Below are 17791 nucleotides of genomic sequence, written 5' to 3'. Positions count from 1 at the left end.
GTACGAAGGTGGTGCTATCATGTTATCATCTAGCTGCAGCAGCTGGCAGACCAGTCAGGTAATAGGAAAACCCGAATGCAGCAATATGCAGAACATTCTGAAGGAAAACCTTCTTCAGAGCACTCCTGACCTTACACAAGGGTGGAAAGAGAAATTTACTGATTTAGAGAGAAGGGATTGCTTTTCTTTTTCTTTTTCAATCTTCAATGATCTCCTTTAGTGAAGGCAAATGTCTGCAGCTATAAAAAATGAACTAATAATCCAGTCACCAGTACCAAGGTCATAAGTTTATTTTTAATGCATGCTAATCAAAATTTTCTCAGATCATTCAAAACTGATTACATCATTAGAGGGTAAATAAAGCAAAGATTTTTTATTTATTTTTTTACCTATAATATGTATTAATTTAGCTCTGCCCAGTTTTGACCTGCCCTCACCTGATCCACCTGTTCCAACTCCTATTTTGCCAGTTTCCACTCAGATTATTCAAGCAGAGTGTGAAAGTTCTCTAGCGTACCCTGTTGTGTTTTAATTACCTGACCTGACCTGGTTGAGTTTGGCTTGCCCCTGTTCCGGTCTGTCTCTGCCTGTTCCTGTTTTCGGACTGCTGTTTGGATTCAGTCTGTTAATGTCCTTGGATCTTTCCCTGGACCCCGGTTTGGATTCCCCTTCAGTACCTCTTTGTCTCTCTGATCTACTGGCCTGGACTTCTGCTCCTGGTTCGTCACCTGCTCTGGATTTTCTCTTCGGATTAATCAGCTCTTCTGCATCTGCTGGCTTCTGCTCATCAATCTGCTTTGTCTCACCCCTGAAACTCTCTGGGCGGCTCCCACCCAATGCTGTGGAAAAAAAATCATCTGGGCATGGACAGAACTTAAGAACCAGGTTAGTGACTCACATGCTCATTAACATTCAGCGGACAAGCCGCAATACCCAGAGCAGTCAAAAATACTCTTTTTCAAAGTACATTTAAGTACATTACTGTGGTGGTACAAATAACATCACACAGTTAGAAAAAATAAATAAATCATGTGTCCCACAATTACTGGCACCCCTAACAATTCCACAGAGAATGTTAATTGATTTCCTTCAAATATATTTTCTGTAGTTGCTAAAGTTGTTAGGAGTATCTACTTTTGATTTTACCACCAATGTACTTAAAAGGATTTGGATTTTTCTTTGGGCTTTGGGCTATATATACATATATATATATATATATATATATATATATATATATATATATATATATATATATATATATATATATATATAAAAGTTAGTTTTTTTATACAACATTTTATTTCCCTTTGGTATTAATAAAATAGTTTTGAATTGAGTTAAATTGATATCTAAATTTCAGGAATTTTATTCTAAGACAGCGCACCTCATCAACACAGGTTTAAACAGCGCCCTCTACTGGTGGTCGAGGTTAAAGATGGCTGTAGTTTCCTGTGGTTAAAAAATGAATCCCGTTTTCACTCCGCCGCTTCACCTGCAAAGACATCAGTTTGTCGTCGATTTTGTCAGAAAAACCAAGCCTAAAAAGGTATTTACTTTAATAGTTAAAAATAAGTTCAACTACTCTGAAAACATTAGACTCAAAGCCAACGTTTGTCAGCAACCAACCGCCAAATGAATTAAGGCCGGTGGTTACACGGCTTCACTGGTTTTGGGCGACATTTTTGCTAAATTTGTATGTCATTTGTATGTTTTTTTTTTTTTATTCCTATCTTCCACCAGGTAGCTGACTTGGGCTGCGGTGAATGCAAGCTCCTGAAACAGCTCAAGTTTCATCGCAGCATCGAGCTGCTGGTCGGCGTGGACATCAACGGTGCAAAAATCAAGAAACACGTGTGAGTAAAGAGGAGCGTTTTCATTGGCAGGCTGTTTTTCTTTGTTCTATCAAACGGTTTAACAGTTGGCAGCTCTTTCATAAGTTTACTGAATTTTTTTTTTTTACCCATTCATATTTCTATATGGATAACTATATGAATTTGTAGTGACTAGCTAATGCTTTGTACAGTGGGAGGAAACTGGAGTACCCTGCGATAACCTTAAGATACATAAGGAGAACATGCAAACTCCATACAGAAGTAGCCCAGTCCAGGACCTCCATGCTGTGAGACTATGCAGCAGCTTTATTTAAAAAGAAAAACAATAAATTATTCTAAGAATTGAGTTGTTAAAGCATGTTTAATATCTAAATATCAAGACCATCAGTCTCAAAGACAGGTGGAACCAACTTAACCAAAGTACGACTTGGATGTACCGAAGAGGATCCTTTCTGCATCTAATTAGCTATTTTAAATCCAGGGAGTAACCAAAAAAAAAAAAATGTAACCTGGAAAATTGGAAACAATATTTTTTTACGTTTTTTATTGATAATGAGTGTTGAAATTTTATAGCACATCTTCATGTGTGGAATTAAAAAAATGGACAAAACTGGGATTGGGAAATCTGCAGGGCTGAAACAATCAATCGTATTAATCGGATTAATTGGATTAATCGATTATTGAAATATTCGTCAACTAATTTAGGGCCCGTCGCCACTTGCCGATTTAGACAGTGTATGCCTGACGTCCCAGAATCTTCTAAAACGCTGCCATACTCTTAACTTTCCATGTATTTTTTTAATTTTGGGCGTATACATAGTGTATTCATAACGAAGCCAGAATTTATGTCCGACAGCCTAACTTATGCATAACGCACGGCAGCGTAATGCTCATGAAATGATGCACAAGCCAGTGTCCCGAGGGGGGCAGCGATATGCCTGGTCTGCATAAAATAAGGTCTTTGATCGCGGTTAACCTAGCTGCTGTTTACCGCCTGCCAAAAAATACAGAATATTGAAATAGAAAAAAGAAAGAGGTTTGTATTTGTTTTGGATAACCTGGAGAGCATGACTTATGAGTAACTGGCACTTAACGTATGTTAACGATCAGATAACTTACCTCTAACTTATGGCCCACATATGAGCATACGCTGGCATACATCGGGAATTTTGAGCAATCTCAAAACTTCGTGACGTACTTTCTGTATGTCGATGTGTGCCAGCATGATTCAGCGTGCTTCAACGTGCTCATAACTTATACAAAACATATCCGCAAATATCCAACGTCCCCACGTTTTTGCCAGATTTTTCGTCAGACATACACTGACCTAAATCGTCAAGGTGTTACAGTTCCTTTAGTAATCGATTAATCGTTAACTGGAGTATAAACAGTTAAAACATGTCTTTAGCTGACAGAGCAGTCCACTTAGAGCAGCAATTACACCAATATTGTAAAAAGATATAGAAACGTTTTACATTCAAGATAAAAAAAAAAATAAAAAATTGTCTGTCAATATGCTCTATCCAGAACTCCTCAAGTGGAAAAGTTTGAGTTTCACCTGTCCAATTATTAATCGATTAATCGAAATAAATAATTGGCGGATGAATTGATTTGTAAAATAATTGTTATTTGCAGCCCTAGGATCCTGCAAGTTGGATTGTAGAAAAATATAGAATTTTGAATTTTAAAATATCTTTAAGAAAGAAAGAGGTTTTGAAACAGGAAGATGGTGGAGAGAGGACAGTTTGTCGAAACGACAAGTTTAATGATTATCAATAATACAACAGAACATGTCAATTTTATATTTTGTTTTTTAGTAATTTTTTTGTTTATTCATCCAGGCATGGATTAGCTCCTCTGTCAACTGACTACCTCCAGCCTACCAACCACCAGCTTCATGTAGAGCTATACCAAGGCTCAGTCACACAAAGAGATGCTCGCCTCAGAGGATTCGATTTAGTGACCAGCATGGAACTGTAGGTCTCTGTTCAAGCTAGAAAAATATCACTTACATCATGGGTCTTTTTAAAAAAAAATGTGTGTGTGTGTTTGTTTTCAGCATAGAGCATCTCACTTTACCTGATGTGGAGCACTTCTCATCTGTGGTCTTTGGATACATGAGTCCAGCAAGTGTTATCATCAGCACCCCAAACTCAGAATTCAACAGGCTTCTGCCTGGACTGACTGGTTTCAGAAACTATGATCACAAGTTTGAGTGGAACAGATCCCAGTTCAGATCCTGGTACAGTACACTGTTTCAGTTTTTTTTTTTTTTTTACAAAATCAAATAAATGGTAAACTCCCATGAAAGTAGGACATCATGCAAAAGTAAGTGCCTTTAATTTAGTAAAAATTTAAATCGTTCGATTCCATGTGTATGAGAGGATTTATGTTGCTTCTAATGGATTATATCTTTCAGCTACTAACCAAAAATTCAATTTCTTGGGAAATAGGATTATTATGTAGAATTAAAGGTATAGTGGAATATTTTCACAAATTATTAGTAGTTTAGTTACTAATGCTAATCAGAGCATGCACAAGCCACTTTCTCCTCTTGCATGCTCTGTTAAAAGTTGCTGTTTGCATCACTCATACAAGCTTACTTCTTCAAAAAAAGATTTGCAATTTTTCTTTAGGTCAAACTCACCACCGTGTTATGAGAAAAACGGATGTATGTAGTAAGTATGAATGAAAAATTTAACCTTTAAACATGTTCTTAATATTTTCTTATTTCTTATACCTGGATGCTCCAAAATTGAGATGTTTGGCAGCTCGATAAATACAGAGAAATTCCTGCCTGCCAAGAATGACCTTCCCTGTTGCAGGAGCGGGCATCGCCCTAAACTCTCGCACATTGATGAGAAAATGGATTGAAATATGAATGAAAAAGGGAACTTTTAAACATATTCTTAATGTTTTGTCGGAATTTATATAGAATGGTGTCGATAGGAATAAAACTGAGCAGAGAATATATTAATCGGACACTAACTGTAGCTCATCGACTAAAACGTGACTCCATAAAGTGAAAAACGTATTCATTTGACTTTATCTGTCCACTAAAACTAAAGTTTAGGGCATCCATGCATAAGAAATATGAAAACATTAAGAATATGTTTCCAAGTTCCCTTTTTGTTCCTATTTCAATCCATTTCGTCACCAGTGTGTAACGGGGAGGTAATTCTCGGCATAGCTTTAGGTGAAAATGGGGACGAGTACGTAGTACAGCCTTACTTATAAACATGTCACCAGAATGATTGACAATTAGGAGGACCATTTGTTGAGATGATCCACCAGGAAAAAGAACATCCTCCACTATACCTTTAATAAGAAAAAGCCTGAGCCCAGGTTGTTTTCAGACGACCAACATTGAATGTGGGCTGCTGTATCTGATGTCTTATCTAGGGTTTAAGTTTGGCTGTTTTACAGGCCAATCAAATACAGTGGTAAAACTCAACTCAACTTTATTGTCAAATGTGCTACATGTAAACATACAACACAGATGAAATTTCCATCCCCTCAACCCCACGGTGCATAATAAAATATAAAAAAATATATATACGGTATATAAAAAAAAAAAAAGGATGTCTGCAGGGGGAAGAATGAAGTGCTCTGAGATTTATCTTTAGACCAATGTTCTCCCTTTAGAACTGGTAAAACACTAACACAAGACTGTTTAAAACTGTTGGGAGTTCCCTCTAAGACCTTGACTGTAAATTTAATTGAAATGGTAATATAATCTGAAGAGGGCTTGAGACCAAAGCTTGTTGATTTTTCTTAAGAAGCTTCCGAAATTCTATTTTAGAGAAAGCTTCGCAATCTGCTGAAGCAGAAATTATCTCTGACGCTTGCACCACACCTTTAACCTATTGTTTTTGCTTACCTTCCCAATCCCTTTTTTCATAGGTCATGTATAATATTCTATTCTTCAAGTATTGGGTTTATCAGCTGTAAACTGTAATTATTAAATTGCGTAGAAATAAACGCTTGAAAATATGCAAAATATGTTTGTACATAACGTATATGAAGTGCATTCACTGAAATTAATTTAATTTCCGAATATGTTTTTGAATTTGGTTGTATTTTGCATTATTGATGTGTACTCTAGAGGCACATGTTTCCAGATCAGTTTTTGGGTGGAATACCTTATTAATTCAGTAGTTCACGATTGTCAATCCCGACAACTTTGCTAAAAGTACCCTAAAACATACTAATTTTCTCTTTTTGTCTGCAGTATCAAAGCCAGATATTTTAATAGAAAGACATTTAACAAAGATGATTTAAAAATAATCATTTAAGGACAGCTGGTGGTTAGGATATAAAGCTTCTCTCTTGGATTCTCCCTTTTTTAATGGTTGTTTTGCATCTTGCAGGGCTGTTAAAGTGTGTTTGGATCACGGCTACGAGGTAGAATTTACTGGTGTTGGAGAACCTCCCCAGAACCAACTGGAAAGTGTCGGTTTCTGCACCCAGATTGGTGTGTTTCATCGTCTCAAGGGCAGCAGTCATGGCAATGTGTTACCTGGCAGTGAAGATGAGGTGTTTTCCTACACATCAGTGAGTATAATAGTTTATGAAGAGCTGCTTCCTGCATGCAGGATGCAGCGTAAGTTGTTTAAAAAAGGTGGTATTAAGACTTGTAGCTCATTTAAAAGATCAGATCTGCATGAAGGGATCAAATCAATACATAAAACAAAATATGGGGCTGCTTTTAGGTAAAAAAAAAAAAATGTGCTGAAAGATCTCTACGGTTTTTGTCATGTAAAATGCATATTCCTGGAGAAAAAAGGGCGAAGGCCCGCCTCTATGTGCCATAAACCGGTATCGATGTGGTCGGGCTTAAAGAAGGTTTTTTCAGAGGTTTACGTTTGTGGTTTTTGTATTTTATCTCTTGACCTTCTCTTTCAGGTGTACTCTATAAACTACCCCAGTCTGCATGACAACAACACTTTGTGCAAAGTCTTAATGAGCGAGGTGTTATACTGGGCACATCAAATGACGAACAGCTGGATGGCGGAAAAGACTGGAAGGCCAAACGGTGATTTACCACACCGTGAGTCTGAACAAGGAGAGCTGGAGGAATGGCTTTCAGAATCCCAGAAACAAAGAGGTACACAAACCTCTTCCATTAAAAATGTATGCATTTCTGCTGATACGTATGAAGCCTTTTCCCTGTCAGCATGTACAGGAGGTTTGGCTTGTTCTGTGGATTATTTTGGCCGAGGTGAGGAGCAGGAATGTGGCAAGCTGCCACAACAACAAAGGTCTGCTACATTCAACAGGTGTGTCTCATAATAAGCATGCAGGGAACAGTATTTAAATTGTATGAAGGATTTCTTTTCAATTTGAAAGATAGAGGACAGATGTATAAAGATGTGTGAAGGCATGTGTTCAGGTTAATTTTTAACATCCCAGTCAACAGGGAGTTTAATTTAACAAAAGGTAAACCAGACTCTTCAAGGAGTGTACATTTTCTCAAATTTACCCAAAGTTAAATTTCATTTACAAAATCAGATCTCATCTGTTAATGTTTTTAATAACTTGCATAAATTCCTGGGAAGCAATCTTTCTTTTTTTTCATTTTTTGTTCTTGAAACTTGTGGCCTTTATTTTTAAGTAGGTGAGGTGGGGCTCGGTAGAATCCTCTAAAGCAGTTTAAATAACCATAAAAAATAACCAAATAACCAGGATAAATCAGAAGCAACTGGAATTCCGCTTGTTTTTTCTGAAAACATTTCGCCAACAACGCAGGAGTCTTAAGTCCTGAATACACCAAATCTGATCTTGCGTCCGATCCTACAGAAAATCATGTCTGACGAGGTTTTAGCGTTGAGCTCTCATTACAGTCAATGGCGGTGATCACACCCAACATGACTTTCTGCCAGGGCGCTTTGTGTAGCTTTGAGCTTGATCCCAGGCCTATTATAGTCAGACTATGCAGCAATTCAGCGGAAATGTCATGGGTCTGACAGGAAGTTATACGTGGTTACAAAGTAAAACACGCAAAACGACAGGAAGTGGAGACCTTGAACCATTGATAAGTTCTGATGCTTAGAAAGCAGGATGATTTTTAGTGAGGTGAACAGACCTGTTCCACATCTGGTGGATTTATATTAAGGAAATAAGAATTTTTATTTATTTATTTATTTGTTTATAGGGATAGGGACAAGTATGTTTCATGCATCATGTCACACACTACAACATTTTAGCTAAGGCTAATTCTCAATGCCTGTCCCCAGTTAGGCTTTTACATTCATTATTCATTAAGTTATCACATTTGCAGTATTTATGCCCACTGTAACCACATAGTTTATCGGAATAATCAATCCACTCATAAAGATGGCGGGTTTAATTAAAATCTGATTCATATATGCTAAACTTGTTGATGTCATGTGAACCCCAGCCGTGCCATGGAGCTGTGAACATCTCAAGGTTTAGTTCATTATTTTTAAATGAAAAAGTTCATGCTATGGGCCCGAGCTAAAGATTTTTTTCTTTTTTAAAGGCAAGCAAATTTAATGGTGCGAGCAAAGCTGATTTACAGGTGCACTAGAGCTGTGCTGAAAAGAGCAATTTTCCAATTCTAAATCGAATTATATGATCAAATGTGTTTTAAAATGGGTTTCCCACCGTCCTTATAGCTGCCAGGAACTACTACTTCAGTAAATCGCTGTTAAATATTAATATAATGCTTGTTTTAATATGTTGCATAAATATGTAATACCGTAATGTTTAATAATCATATAAATTAGGTAACAGTTAAAACAATATTTTAAAACCAGCTAATTGAGATCAGACCAGTCTGAGATGAAAAAATAAATAAATTATAATTTGTGTTAAATTTCAGTTTCTTGTTGATTGGGCCTTTCATGCAACAACAACCTCAAATCTTACAGAACTCATGCTCATAAGTTTATCTTATGTACCTGAGGATTGATCTTCTTCACGTTATGTCTGCGACTCTGTTATTCATTTAGATTCGTCTTGGTGCCTCTGGATGGGTTGTGGTCCTGCTGTCCTAAAATCCGAGAACTAAGTGGAAGTGTGGAAAATCTCAAACAGCTATTGATGGATCAGCCCCAGGTTAACCTCAGTCAGGATGGCTCATCTCTACTTGTGAAATGTGAAGAACAAGGTACGGTTTAATGAAACTTAAAACATTAAAGATGTCATTTGAATCACAACATCATAGTGTTTAAAATACATTCATAGAGATTACCTGTAGTCTCACGGTTGCCCAGCAGATGTCATGACTGTAACATTTGGTTTCATTCATGCAAACCTGCATGGGAAAGATTTATTTTCATGTAAGCCCTAAACTATTTTCAATTTACTCGACTGTGTGTTTTCAGATCCAGAACAGGTTGATTGTGATTTGGAGGATGATAAGGGTACCAGGGCCGTCCCGGTTTCTTGTCCAGCTGAACCGGAGGAAGACTGGGAAGCAGATATTTGATTTGGAAGATGTTTTGACCCCAGAAGTTGTAAATCTTATCAGATCTACCTAAAGGGATTTTTTTTTTTTGTTCTTGTTGTTGCTACAAAGCAATGTAGTTGGTAATATTATTTTGGACAATATGTTAAAGCTGTTCAGTGAAAAAACAACAACAATTAATCTAACAGTTTCTTGTCATTATTGCACCTTTTATAAAAATGCTGAAGTGGGATATAAACATTCTCCGAGTTTTAAACTGTTTTATTTAACAGTGTTTGGTAGACACTTTGCCATTTATTACAGTCATTAAGGAAGCAGTCTCAAAAAAACAAGTCTGTAACAGAGAACACTCAACAGTGTCAGAACATCACAGAACATCACTTTACAAGAGATTAGATTTAATTAGACAACAGCTTCACAGAAGAGAAAAAGCAGCCATGTTTGTAACATGTTAGGTACCAAGATGAACACACCTGTTTGACACAGGTTAAAACATTTTATTCCAAAATAAAAGACAAAAAAAAAAACAACAACTTCTGACCGAGACATCTGGCAGCCAGAGTTTAGACATTTATTACTGATTTCCTTATGAAAAAGACACTTCACTTTCAGACATTTATTAAAAATGTCACATCAGCAACAAAGTATATATGTAAAAAAAAAAAACTTGCTTAAAATAATAAAAATACAACAAAAATAGATTTTTCAACAACTTCAACACTGGGGCAGATATCGGCATTTATGAGAACAAATTTATGCTTTGATGATAAAGAAGCAAACAATTATTTCTTCAATATAACAATGGACGGCACAATATAAGGGACAGGACATTAAAATGGGCCAGGCTTTGACAAATGATATTAGATTTGACAAAACTAACAAAATTTTAACCATGCGTGTCATAAAAATGGCAAAAACATCAAAAGCTAGTGCAGATATGAATAGAGATGCTCACTTTTGATGGGAGACGAAGATACAAAGATCCTGCAGAACCTGTTTTCACTAGTCTCCAAGCCTGCTTCAGGCAGTCAACCCGTTAAAAATAATGCATTGAGTAGTTGAGCTACTTTGTTCTACAGTATTGTGAACTTCAGACCCTAAAAGGGTGAAATGAAAACTGACTCCAAGCAGGATTATGGGGAACTTTCAACACAAATGTATTCATTACATAATATTCTCTGCTACTTTTGACAGATATCACTAAGCTCAATCTTTTGGTATGAAAAGATAATGCACAGGTACATGTTAATAAATCCAAATATAATTCAGAGATTTTAGCTATTTAATTAAAGAGTGAAATTTCAGTTGATTCTAATCAGATATATTTCAAGCATTTATCAATTTAGATGATTAATAGCCTACAGTGACTAAAAACCCAAGTTCTGTTCGCTTCCTTAAAATACTCAAACCTTGCTTTTCAAATTAAAGCTGTTTAATACAGATTGAGGACTTCAGACTACAGAGGAATTGCCCAAACATTTTTTTCCCCCCCTCTAGGCCACATTCAGTTCAGGAGTTGTTTAATAAAGGAAAGATGACAAGTGGTAGTCGATGTCTTGTGTACATCTGTGTGGTATATCCTAAGGGACTGTCACATCCCATTTCAACTGAAAAAATATATCTTGTATGGGCTTTGCCTCACGAAGCTCTCCAGGCTGTGGTTCCTCCTACTGCTTATACAATTTTCAAGCCATTTTTTTTTCTCCACTCAACTTCCTGAAAATCTTTGGATGCTGTACTCTCTTTGAACAACCTGCTTCCTTTACAGCAACCGTTTACATCCTACCGTTCTTGCTAATGGTATCTTCTACTACCTGCTGGATGACTGAAAGTCATTTCTCCTCCCGACTGACTTTTTTAGATGTTTTTAGGGACGATAACATTTATTTCAAATCCCGTATTGGATTAGGAGACTGTTTTAAATAAACTAAATTCTGGGTTTTTATTCACTTAAGGCACTATTGTAGTGTGCAACAAATCTTTACATGTTTTCACCATACAAAGTTATATAATATATAGATTTTTTTTTTTCATGATGTTAAAATTTATTAAAATGTACCCGTTTTCACATAAATGCAAGGAACAGTGAGCATTTTCGTCTTAGCAGTGGATCACCTAACATTTTGTTCTGTGGTTTAGTTGTTTAGAGACAAACAGCAGAATATGTATCCGATTTACAAAAGTAAAAACTATTCAGTCAAAGATGAATGTTTGTTGATATATTTTTCCTGATCTGCAGAGCAGCAAAGATACACATCTGTACATCTGAAGCAGAACGAGATCTCTTAATGTAGAAGATATTTAGCTTTAGATAATAATCCTAACAGGATATTTTTTTTTAGTTTTGAATTTCTTTAAGTGACCAGAACTGAGAAAGTGTAATGAATAATCATGGGTAATTTAAGGTAAATTAGGCCTGGTTCTTTTTTGAACAGGGGTTCTATTTCTATAAAAGTTTGTGAAAAATCAAGCAGACAAGCCTGTTTTTTCTTTAAAAAAGAAAGATATATATATATATATATTTTGGTAAACAAATGGAGCAATACTCTCCCGTTTTCTCTTTTCCAGTCTGGACACATTCATCACGATTCCTTCATTCACCCAACATCAACAATATCTACTATCAATAAAAGTGGCCTCACACATACTCACCCACTCAGTGTGCATTCACACATAAAATAGCTTACATCATATGTTTTCTGTAGTAAAATATTTCAAAAACAAACAGTTATCAGTGCCGACTGCAGCCTTTAAGCTGCTCATAGGCAAATGATCAGGAGGACATCCTATTTAAAAGGATATCCAAAACAATTAGAGATTAAAGGAATGTATCGAAAACGCTCTTCATTTGACCTCCCTTTGAAGGTGCACATATTTCCAGCTCCTTTCTTTAAAGTTAAAAAAAAACTTGATTTCATGTGAAATGCATAAACATACAGGACTTATCTATACCCAAACAGTGAAATTATTTGGCTCAGAGAACTGAGCATGAAGTAAAATAGCAGAATAAATTATTTTTTAAATCCTTTGTATTTTCGTTAGCAATGATTTTAAACCCCTTATTGGCAAATTTATGTGTTTAAACTGAAGGAGAAACACTTTTTGCTCCTGAATTACAGTATATAATGTGGCACAAATAAACACATGGGGGCGCTATAGTTATATCCACAAATCAGGCTTGACACAGTGCTGATCACGGGACTAATCAGTGTGCTGTGGGAATTAAAATATACAAATGGAAACCATTCTTTTAAATAGTGTAATGAGGTTCATTCCATCATTGAGCGGCTGCAAAACTTTAACGCTTAATCACCACCTGCTCGTAGGCACCACCACCAACCCTGAGACGACAAAAAAAAAAATTCAATTTATACAAATCACAATTTGTATATTTGTTTGAAATCCCCCCAGAAAAGGTCCTGTTACTCATGCAATATCTAAAAGTAACCTCATTTTACAATAGAGCCTATCCTCAACAATGCTATGGCTTCTAAAACTTTAAGATTAAAAAAAAGCGCAATCATTACTTCATTTCATCCAAGCTTATCACACCTACATTTTCATGCTGAGTAACAATGGTGCTAACATGACGTCAAACTGACAACATTTTATAAATATATATATAAAAAAAAAAAATTAAAAAAACTAGCAGAAGCTCACCTGGTGGGAAGATGATGGCTTCCCAGGGCCGTGCTTCCTCCTGGCCCGACAAACAGACGTAAGCCTTCCTCTGTAGAAAACACAGTTGTAACAGTCAGTGCAGGAGGTACACACAGCCTCCTGTATAATTCTTGTCATGAGGAGCAGCCAGTTGCTAGGCAATCTAAAAATAATCATGTATCGACAGCAGCTCTTTTTTCTTAGCTTTGAGCTGAATGAGACCTTGGAAAGAAACACAATGCTGTCCTCTAAGTACAAACAACCTGACTCACGGGGTAACAGAAGAGCGTTGGTTAATTTATTGTTATGCAAACTAGCTCTGCACATTAGCCTGTAGTACTCCTGTATTGGGCGGCAAATTCTTTTTATTCTTATAGCACATTAAAAACCTTCCTGAGGTAAGATGAGTGAAAGATGTGTGTGAATCTTTGATTCTCACCTTCAGCGCTGGAGTCCAGTAAACTAGGGGTGAAATCTTGACTTTGTAAAATCTTTTCCACAACATCATCAGCATCCACCCTGGTGTCATCCATTCTCTTTAGCTGAGACTCCATCGAGTCCTGTTTTATAGGATGCCTGTGGAGAACAAAATATTTCTCCTTTGAGAGACTAAGAACACAGTTTGACTTATTTGGAACAGGCTGTTAGCATCATCAAAGTTTTAGAAGTGAAGCTCACATTTTTATTGTATTTCATTGTATTGTACAATATTGTACTTCTTTCTATAGTGGAGGGTTTAGCTAAGTTTAGAAAATTCTTTAAAAAAAAATTGCTAATGCACAACCCTGTACCAGCTCCGAGAGGGAACATCTATTAAACACGTGCAAGAGCCTGCACGAGCCCATTTCTTCTTGTGCACGCTCTGTTTAAAAGTTGCTGTTTGCATCGCTCATACAAGCTTACTTTCCAAAAAAAGATTTGCAATTTTTCCACTATGTCAGACTCACTACCGGTAAGTAAAAATGGGAACGAGCACATAGGATGGCCTTACGTAAACATCACCAGAATGATTGACATTTAGAAGGACCACTTATTTTGATGATCCACACGGAAAAAGAACATCCCCCATTATACTATAGCCTTATGAGACCAGATAAAGTGCTGAGTGACCATCTGTGGTCTTTCTGAATAATGTGTTTGTTAAGAGGCAGCAACACTTGCCTGGATCTACCTACTACCTGACAAACAGGCCAGTTTGTGAGACTGAAAGGTCAACTATCTAATTACTTAGCAGCGCAGGAGCACCACAGGGGACGGTACTCGCACCATTTTTACTCTATACACCTCTGACTTCCAGTAGCAGAGTCCTGTCATCTGCAGAAACACTGTGATGATTCTGCAGTTGTTGGGTGCATCAAAGATGGACAAGAAGCCCAGTACAGAGAGCAGGTGAACCACTTTCTGAAATGGTGTGGAAGCAATCATCTGATACTGAGTGTCAACAAAACAATAGAGATGATTGTAGATTTCAGAAGAAACAGGAGCAAGGGGGATAATATAAAAAAAATGGCAGAAAGTATTATTGAACAGATTTTTATCTCTGAATTACCCTTGGGCGGAGGTCTTCAACAGGGGTCTGCGACCCCTAGGGGGTCCACAGAGGTACTGCATGGGGGTCGCATACGTTTTGGTTGATTAGACTTTTTTTTTTTATATTCCCCAATGCAATTTTTTCCACTAATTGAAATGTCTTTAAATACATGATAACATGAATTCAACACGCTGTAGTAAACAGAAAAATGGAAGCAGAAGATGTCTTTAAGTCATCAATGCACACATTCAGCGACACACAGGAGCTCTGTCGAGCCGGGCACCTTTTTAATCACAACACCTGTCCCATCAACGAGGAATCAGAATCAGAAATACTTTAATAATTCCAGGCGAAATTACTTTCGTTGCATGACTCCATATGTAATAAAGTGACTATAGGACCAGTTTGACAGAACACAATTTCAAATGATGTATATAATTAGGGGGTCAATGCTCCATCTCGTCATCAGTTTGGGGGTTCTATTTCCTTTTTTTTTAAAGTTAATTTGTTTTGTAGTTGTTTAAAAGTTAGTTGTTTTAGTTCGTTTTTTTTTTTTTTTTTGGTCCGGCAGACTTGCAATAAGCCGACTGATAAATTGATGCAGTCTATGACTGCATAGCTAGTTAGCTTTCATCTCCCTGAGAATATGCTGACTTGGTGAGCATGGCCACTAGGAAAGGGAACTTCAAAAATCTAAATGAACTGTTTAGTCAGGATCAGAATTGGCTTCATTCACCAAGGTTGTGCACAAAGAAAATTGGATGTTTGTTCTACAAAGTTTTGAATTAAGGCATTTTTAAAACAAAAACATAAAAATTTACTTCCCAACTATTAGAGACTGGTTACTTTATTTTGTTCATGTAACCCCTCTCAAAGCTATACAACCCTTCTATGATTTCGCTCATCACAGTAGTACGTATATCTGGTTTTAAGCAATTCTAAAACACCTGCATGCAGAGCACTAGAGCTCCTGCTGTTTAGCTGTTGCACTGTGCTTTGCTAGGGACACACTGCGGAAAAGAAAATCACACTGAACCCCCCAACAGGATGTGCATGTGGTGTTGAGATGCAAATTTGACGTCAACGTTTGAAATCTTGTCCTACAAAAAATACAAACCGGGTCTTTCTGCAAAAACTGGCTCCGAGCTAATAAACCAGGACGTGGTGCTGACAGCAGGCTGCGGTTTAAACCACCTTGCAATAAACAGAAGTCAGGGCTGGTTAGAAACAAAACTTTGAGGAAGAAGGCGGAAAATAAGAGTAAGTAAGAGAGTCAGAGTGTCATTCATTTAATTCAATCTTTTAATCTAAATTAGTTTTTTAACCAGAACTTTTTTGGAACTTTTTGAATTTTAGGAAAACATTTGGTACCATTGCAAGTATGACTTATACAGATAAAATAAAGTTTCCTTATCTCCGTCTGGAACTAAAGTGACATGCAGTTTTTCAAGTGGATTGAAACCAGACTGTGACAAGTTTGACGCAGCACTTCCTGTCACAGTTTGATGTTGTCTTGTTGTCAATGACGTTTCGTAGCAACCAGCAGTAATTCAAACTACTTGTTGATTCATAAGTGCAATAAGACTGATAGTGATAGTCCTGTTTGCATTTTTCTTAAAAAAAAAAAAGCTAAGCCAATTTAAAAATAAAGGTTGTATATATTAAAAGGTTTTGGTTCCTGAATTCATATAACTCTGTGGTTTCTATACTTATATGAACTGACCTGTTCAGTCGCTCACAGGACGAGGCACTGCGTACTGGTGTGCCCTGTGTATTGCTCGTGGTGGCTGTAGGAGCCGGGCGTTCAGGCAGACCCGGACAGGGTTTGGGCTCCCGCTCCTCGCTCGGCTCTGGGATGCTTCCGATTCCGGTCGAGGCACTGCCCACAGAGTGATTTCTCCTGTGGCTGAACTCTGAGATGCTGGATGAGCGAGAGTGGCCTGTGCTGTAGCCTAAGAGAGACAAACCTTGATATGACCACACAGTAGGATTTATCTTGGGAGACATTTTTTAATCGTCAATCCCCCAAAAATTCAGCATTTCAATCCCGTTACGATTTACAAATACTAAAACGGTTTTAATATTCTGAAGTTCATTTTTCAACCAATCCAAATATGAATAAAAAAATTGGGTTTCTTTTAATAATGCAATTCAAAAAATGGATCAGCATAAATTAATTACACAGTGAAATGTTAGTTAAAATTTTAAAAAGCAAATTAAAAAATTACAGTAAAGTTGATGGGAGGGGAAAAAAGTTTAGAGGAAAAAGTAAAAAGGCAAGAAAAACTGCAGGAAAAACCTATTCAGCAGTTATGGGAAGATCCAGCAGATGTGGACTGCAGCTCTGCTCGGATGGGTTTAATCTTAGGGGATGAACCATAAAGACCCGATGGACTTCAGAGATGCTAAACTGTTCATGGATAAAGTAACTCCTTTCTTGTGTGTAACTGTTTGAATAATTTAATGTTTACCACAAACTTCTCTTTAAATAGTTTGAATTGCACACAAGATGAGACGAGAGAAAGATGGCCTTCGTCAATTTGAATTGGTGTATCATTTGATCTTTGTTTTTTTCTTTCTGTTGCAAAACAAAATTGCAAAAAGGAAATAACCATTTTTGTTTAATGTTTTTCTGTTTTGATAACCTCAATGCAAAAAATGTTTTTCTTTTAGCCATTTTAATCCCAAATAAAATATACAGCTTTAGTTTTAAGTATTAATAACGGCAGCGTTGTTGCAGAAAAAAATTAGTGCAACTGTTGCAGGTTAAAATTCAACCAGGGATTGGGTAAAGCATGAAGGATTTGGAAATATTAGAGAATTTAAAACAGACTTTTTTGTTTTAAAGTAAAGGAAAATAATAACATACATGTAGGGTTACAAAATGGCTTACTTGAGACATTGTAAAAAAAAAAAAAAAACTGATAAGCAGTGCCAACTGTCTTTTAGTTGCAAACTGTCACTTTTTGGCAAGCGATGGATGTTTCTGCAGAAATACTATGAGACTAAATGCATTGGCTGCATTTAAACCTTCATCTGCATTGAATACAGAAAAAGGAAGAACACCCTAAAATTGGCATGTTTTGCGCTGTTATTGAGCCACACATTACTGTGTTATGAGGCTTTTTTCAGGGTTTTGCATTGAGCACAACATATGAAGAAGCAACACTCTAACATATACAGCATTCTATGTATGTTTTTATTTTGAAATCTAGATACTGAGGTACAAAAATAGGAAATGCTGAGTACATAAAATCAGAGATGGGGCTGATTTTGTTGTAGTGATGTTGTCCAGTTAACATTGATAGGTTAGATAATAATCTGTTAGTCACAACA

General features: G+C 36.6%; 2 protein-coding genes across 2 annotated transcripts in view; one reads left to right on the top strand and one right to left on the bottom strand.

Moving 5' to 3' along the window:
• The first annotated feature begins 1410 nt into the window (after nucleotides 1–1410).
• henmt1 (HEN1 methyltransferase homolog 1 (Arabidopsis)) lies at nucleotides 1411–9334 on the top strand. The gene is made up of 9 exons (XM_015393321.1): nucleotides 1411–1546; nucleotides 1741–1853; nucleotides 3674–3808; nucleotides 3892–4074; nucleotides 6203–6386; nucleotides 6738–6939; nucleotides 7009–7111; nucleotides 8807–8964; nucleotides 9182–9334. The coding sequence occupies exons 1-9, from the start codon at nucleotides 1463–1465 to the stop codon at nucleotides 9283–9285; spliced, it is 1266 nt and encodes a 421-aa protein (XP_015248807.1). The 5' UTR covers nucleotides 1411–1462; the 3' UTR covers nucleotides 9286–9334.
• Nucleotides 9335–9512: 178 nt separating this feature from the next.
• Nucleotides 9513–17791, bottom strand: part of fam102b (family with sequence similarity 102 member B) — a 20930-nt gene continuing 12651 nt past the window's right edge. The window contains exons 7-10 of the mRNA XM_015393309.1: nucleotides 16179–16422; nucleotides 13364–13500; nucleotides 12925–12994; nucleotides 9513–12605 (exon numbers count right to left, since the gene is read on the bottom strand). Of these exons, the coding sequence (XP_015248795.1) occupies nucleotides 12563–12605; nucleotides 12925–12994; nucleotides 13364–13500; nucleotides 16179–16422 (494 nt within the window). The 3' untranslated portion in view covers nucleotides 9513–12562. The remainder of the gene's footprint in view (nucleotides 12606–12924; nucleotides 12995–13363; nucleotides 13501–16178; nucleotides 16423–17791) is intronic.

This window comes from Cyprinodon variegatus, unplaced genomic scaffold, assembly GCF_000732505.1.
Source record: "Cyprinodon variegatus isolate N-32 unplaced genomic scaffold, C_variegatus-1.0 Scaffold635, whole genome shotgun sequence".
Classification (NCBI taxonomy): Eukaryota; Metazoa; Chordata; class Actinopteri; order Cyprinodontiformes; family Cyprinodontidae; genus Cyprinodon; species Cyprinodon variegatus.
Note: the sequence above shows the minus strand (reverse complement) of the source record. Positions and strands in the feature narration are given on the sequence as shown.

Excerpts from the sequence above, each read along its gene's own strand:
- henmt1 (XM_015393321.1), top strand. The coding sequence starts at position 1,463 with ATGAATCCCGTTTTCACTCCGCCGCTTCACCTGCAAAGACATCAGTTT. Across the intron at positions 1,854-3,673 it reads GCAAAAATCAAGAAACACGT|GCATGGATTAGCTCCTCTGT; the intron begins GTGAGTAAAGAG and ends TTATTCATCCAG. Across the intron at positions 3,809-3,891 it reads TTAGTGACCAGCATGGAACT|CATAGAGCATCTCACTTTAC; the intron begins GTAGGTCTCTGT and ends GTTTGTTTTCAG.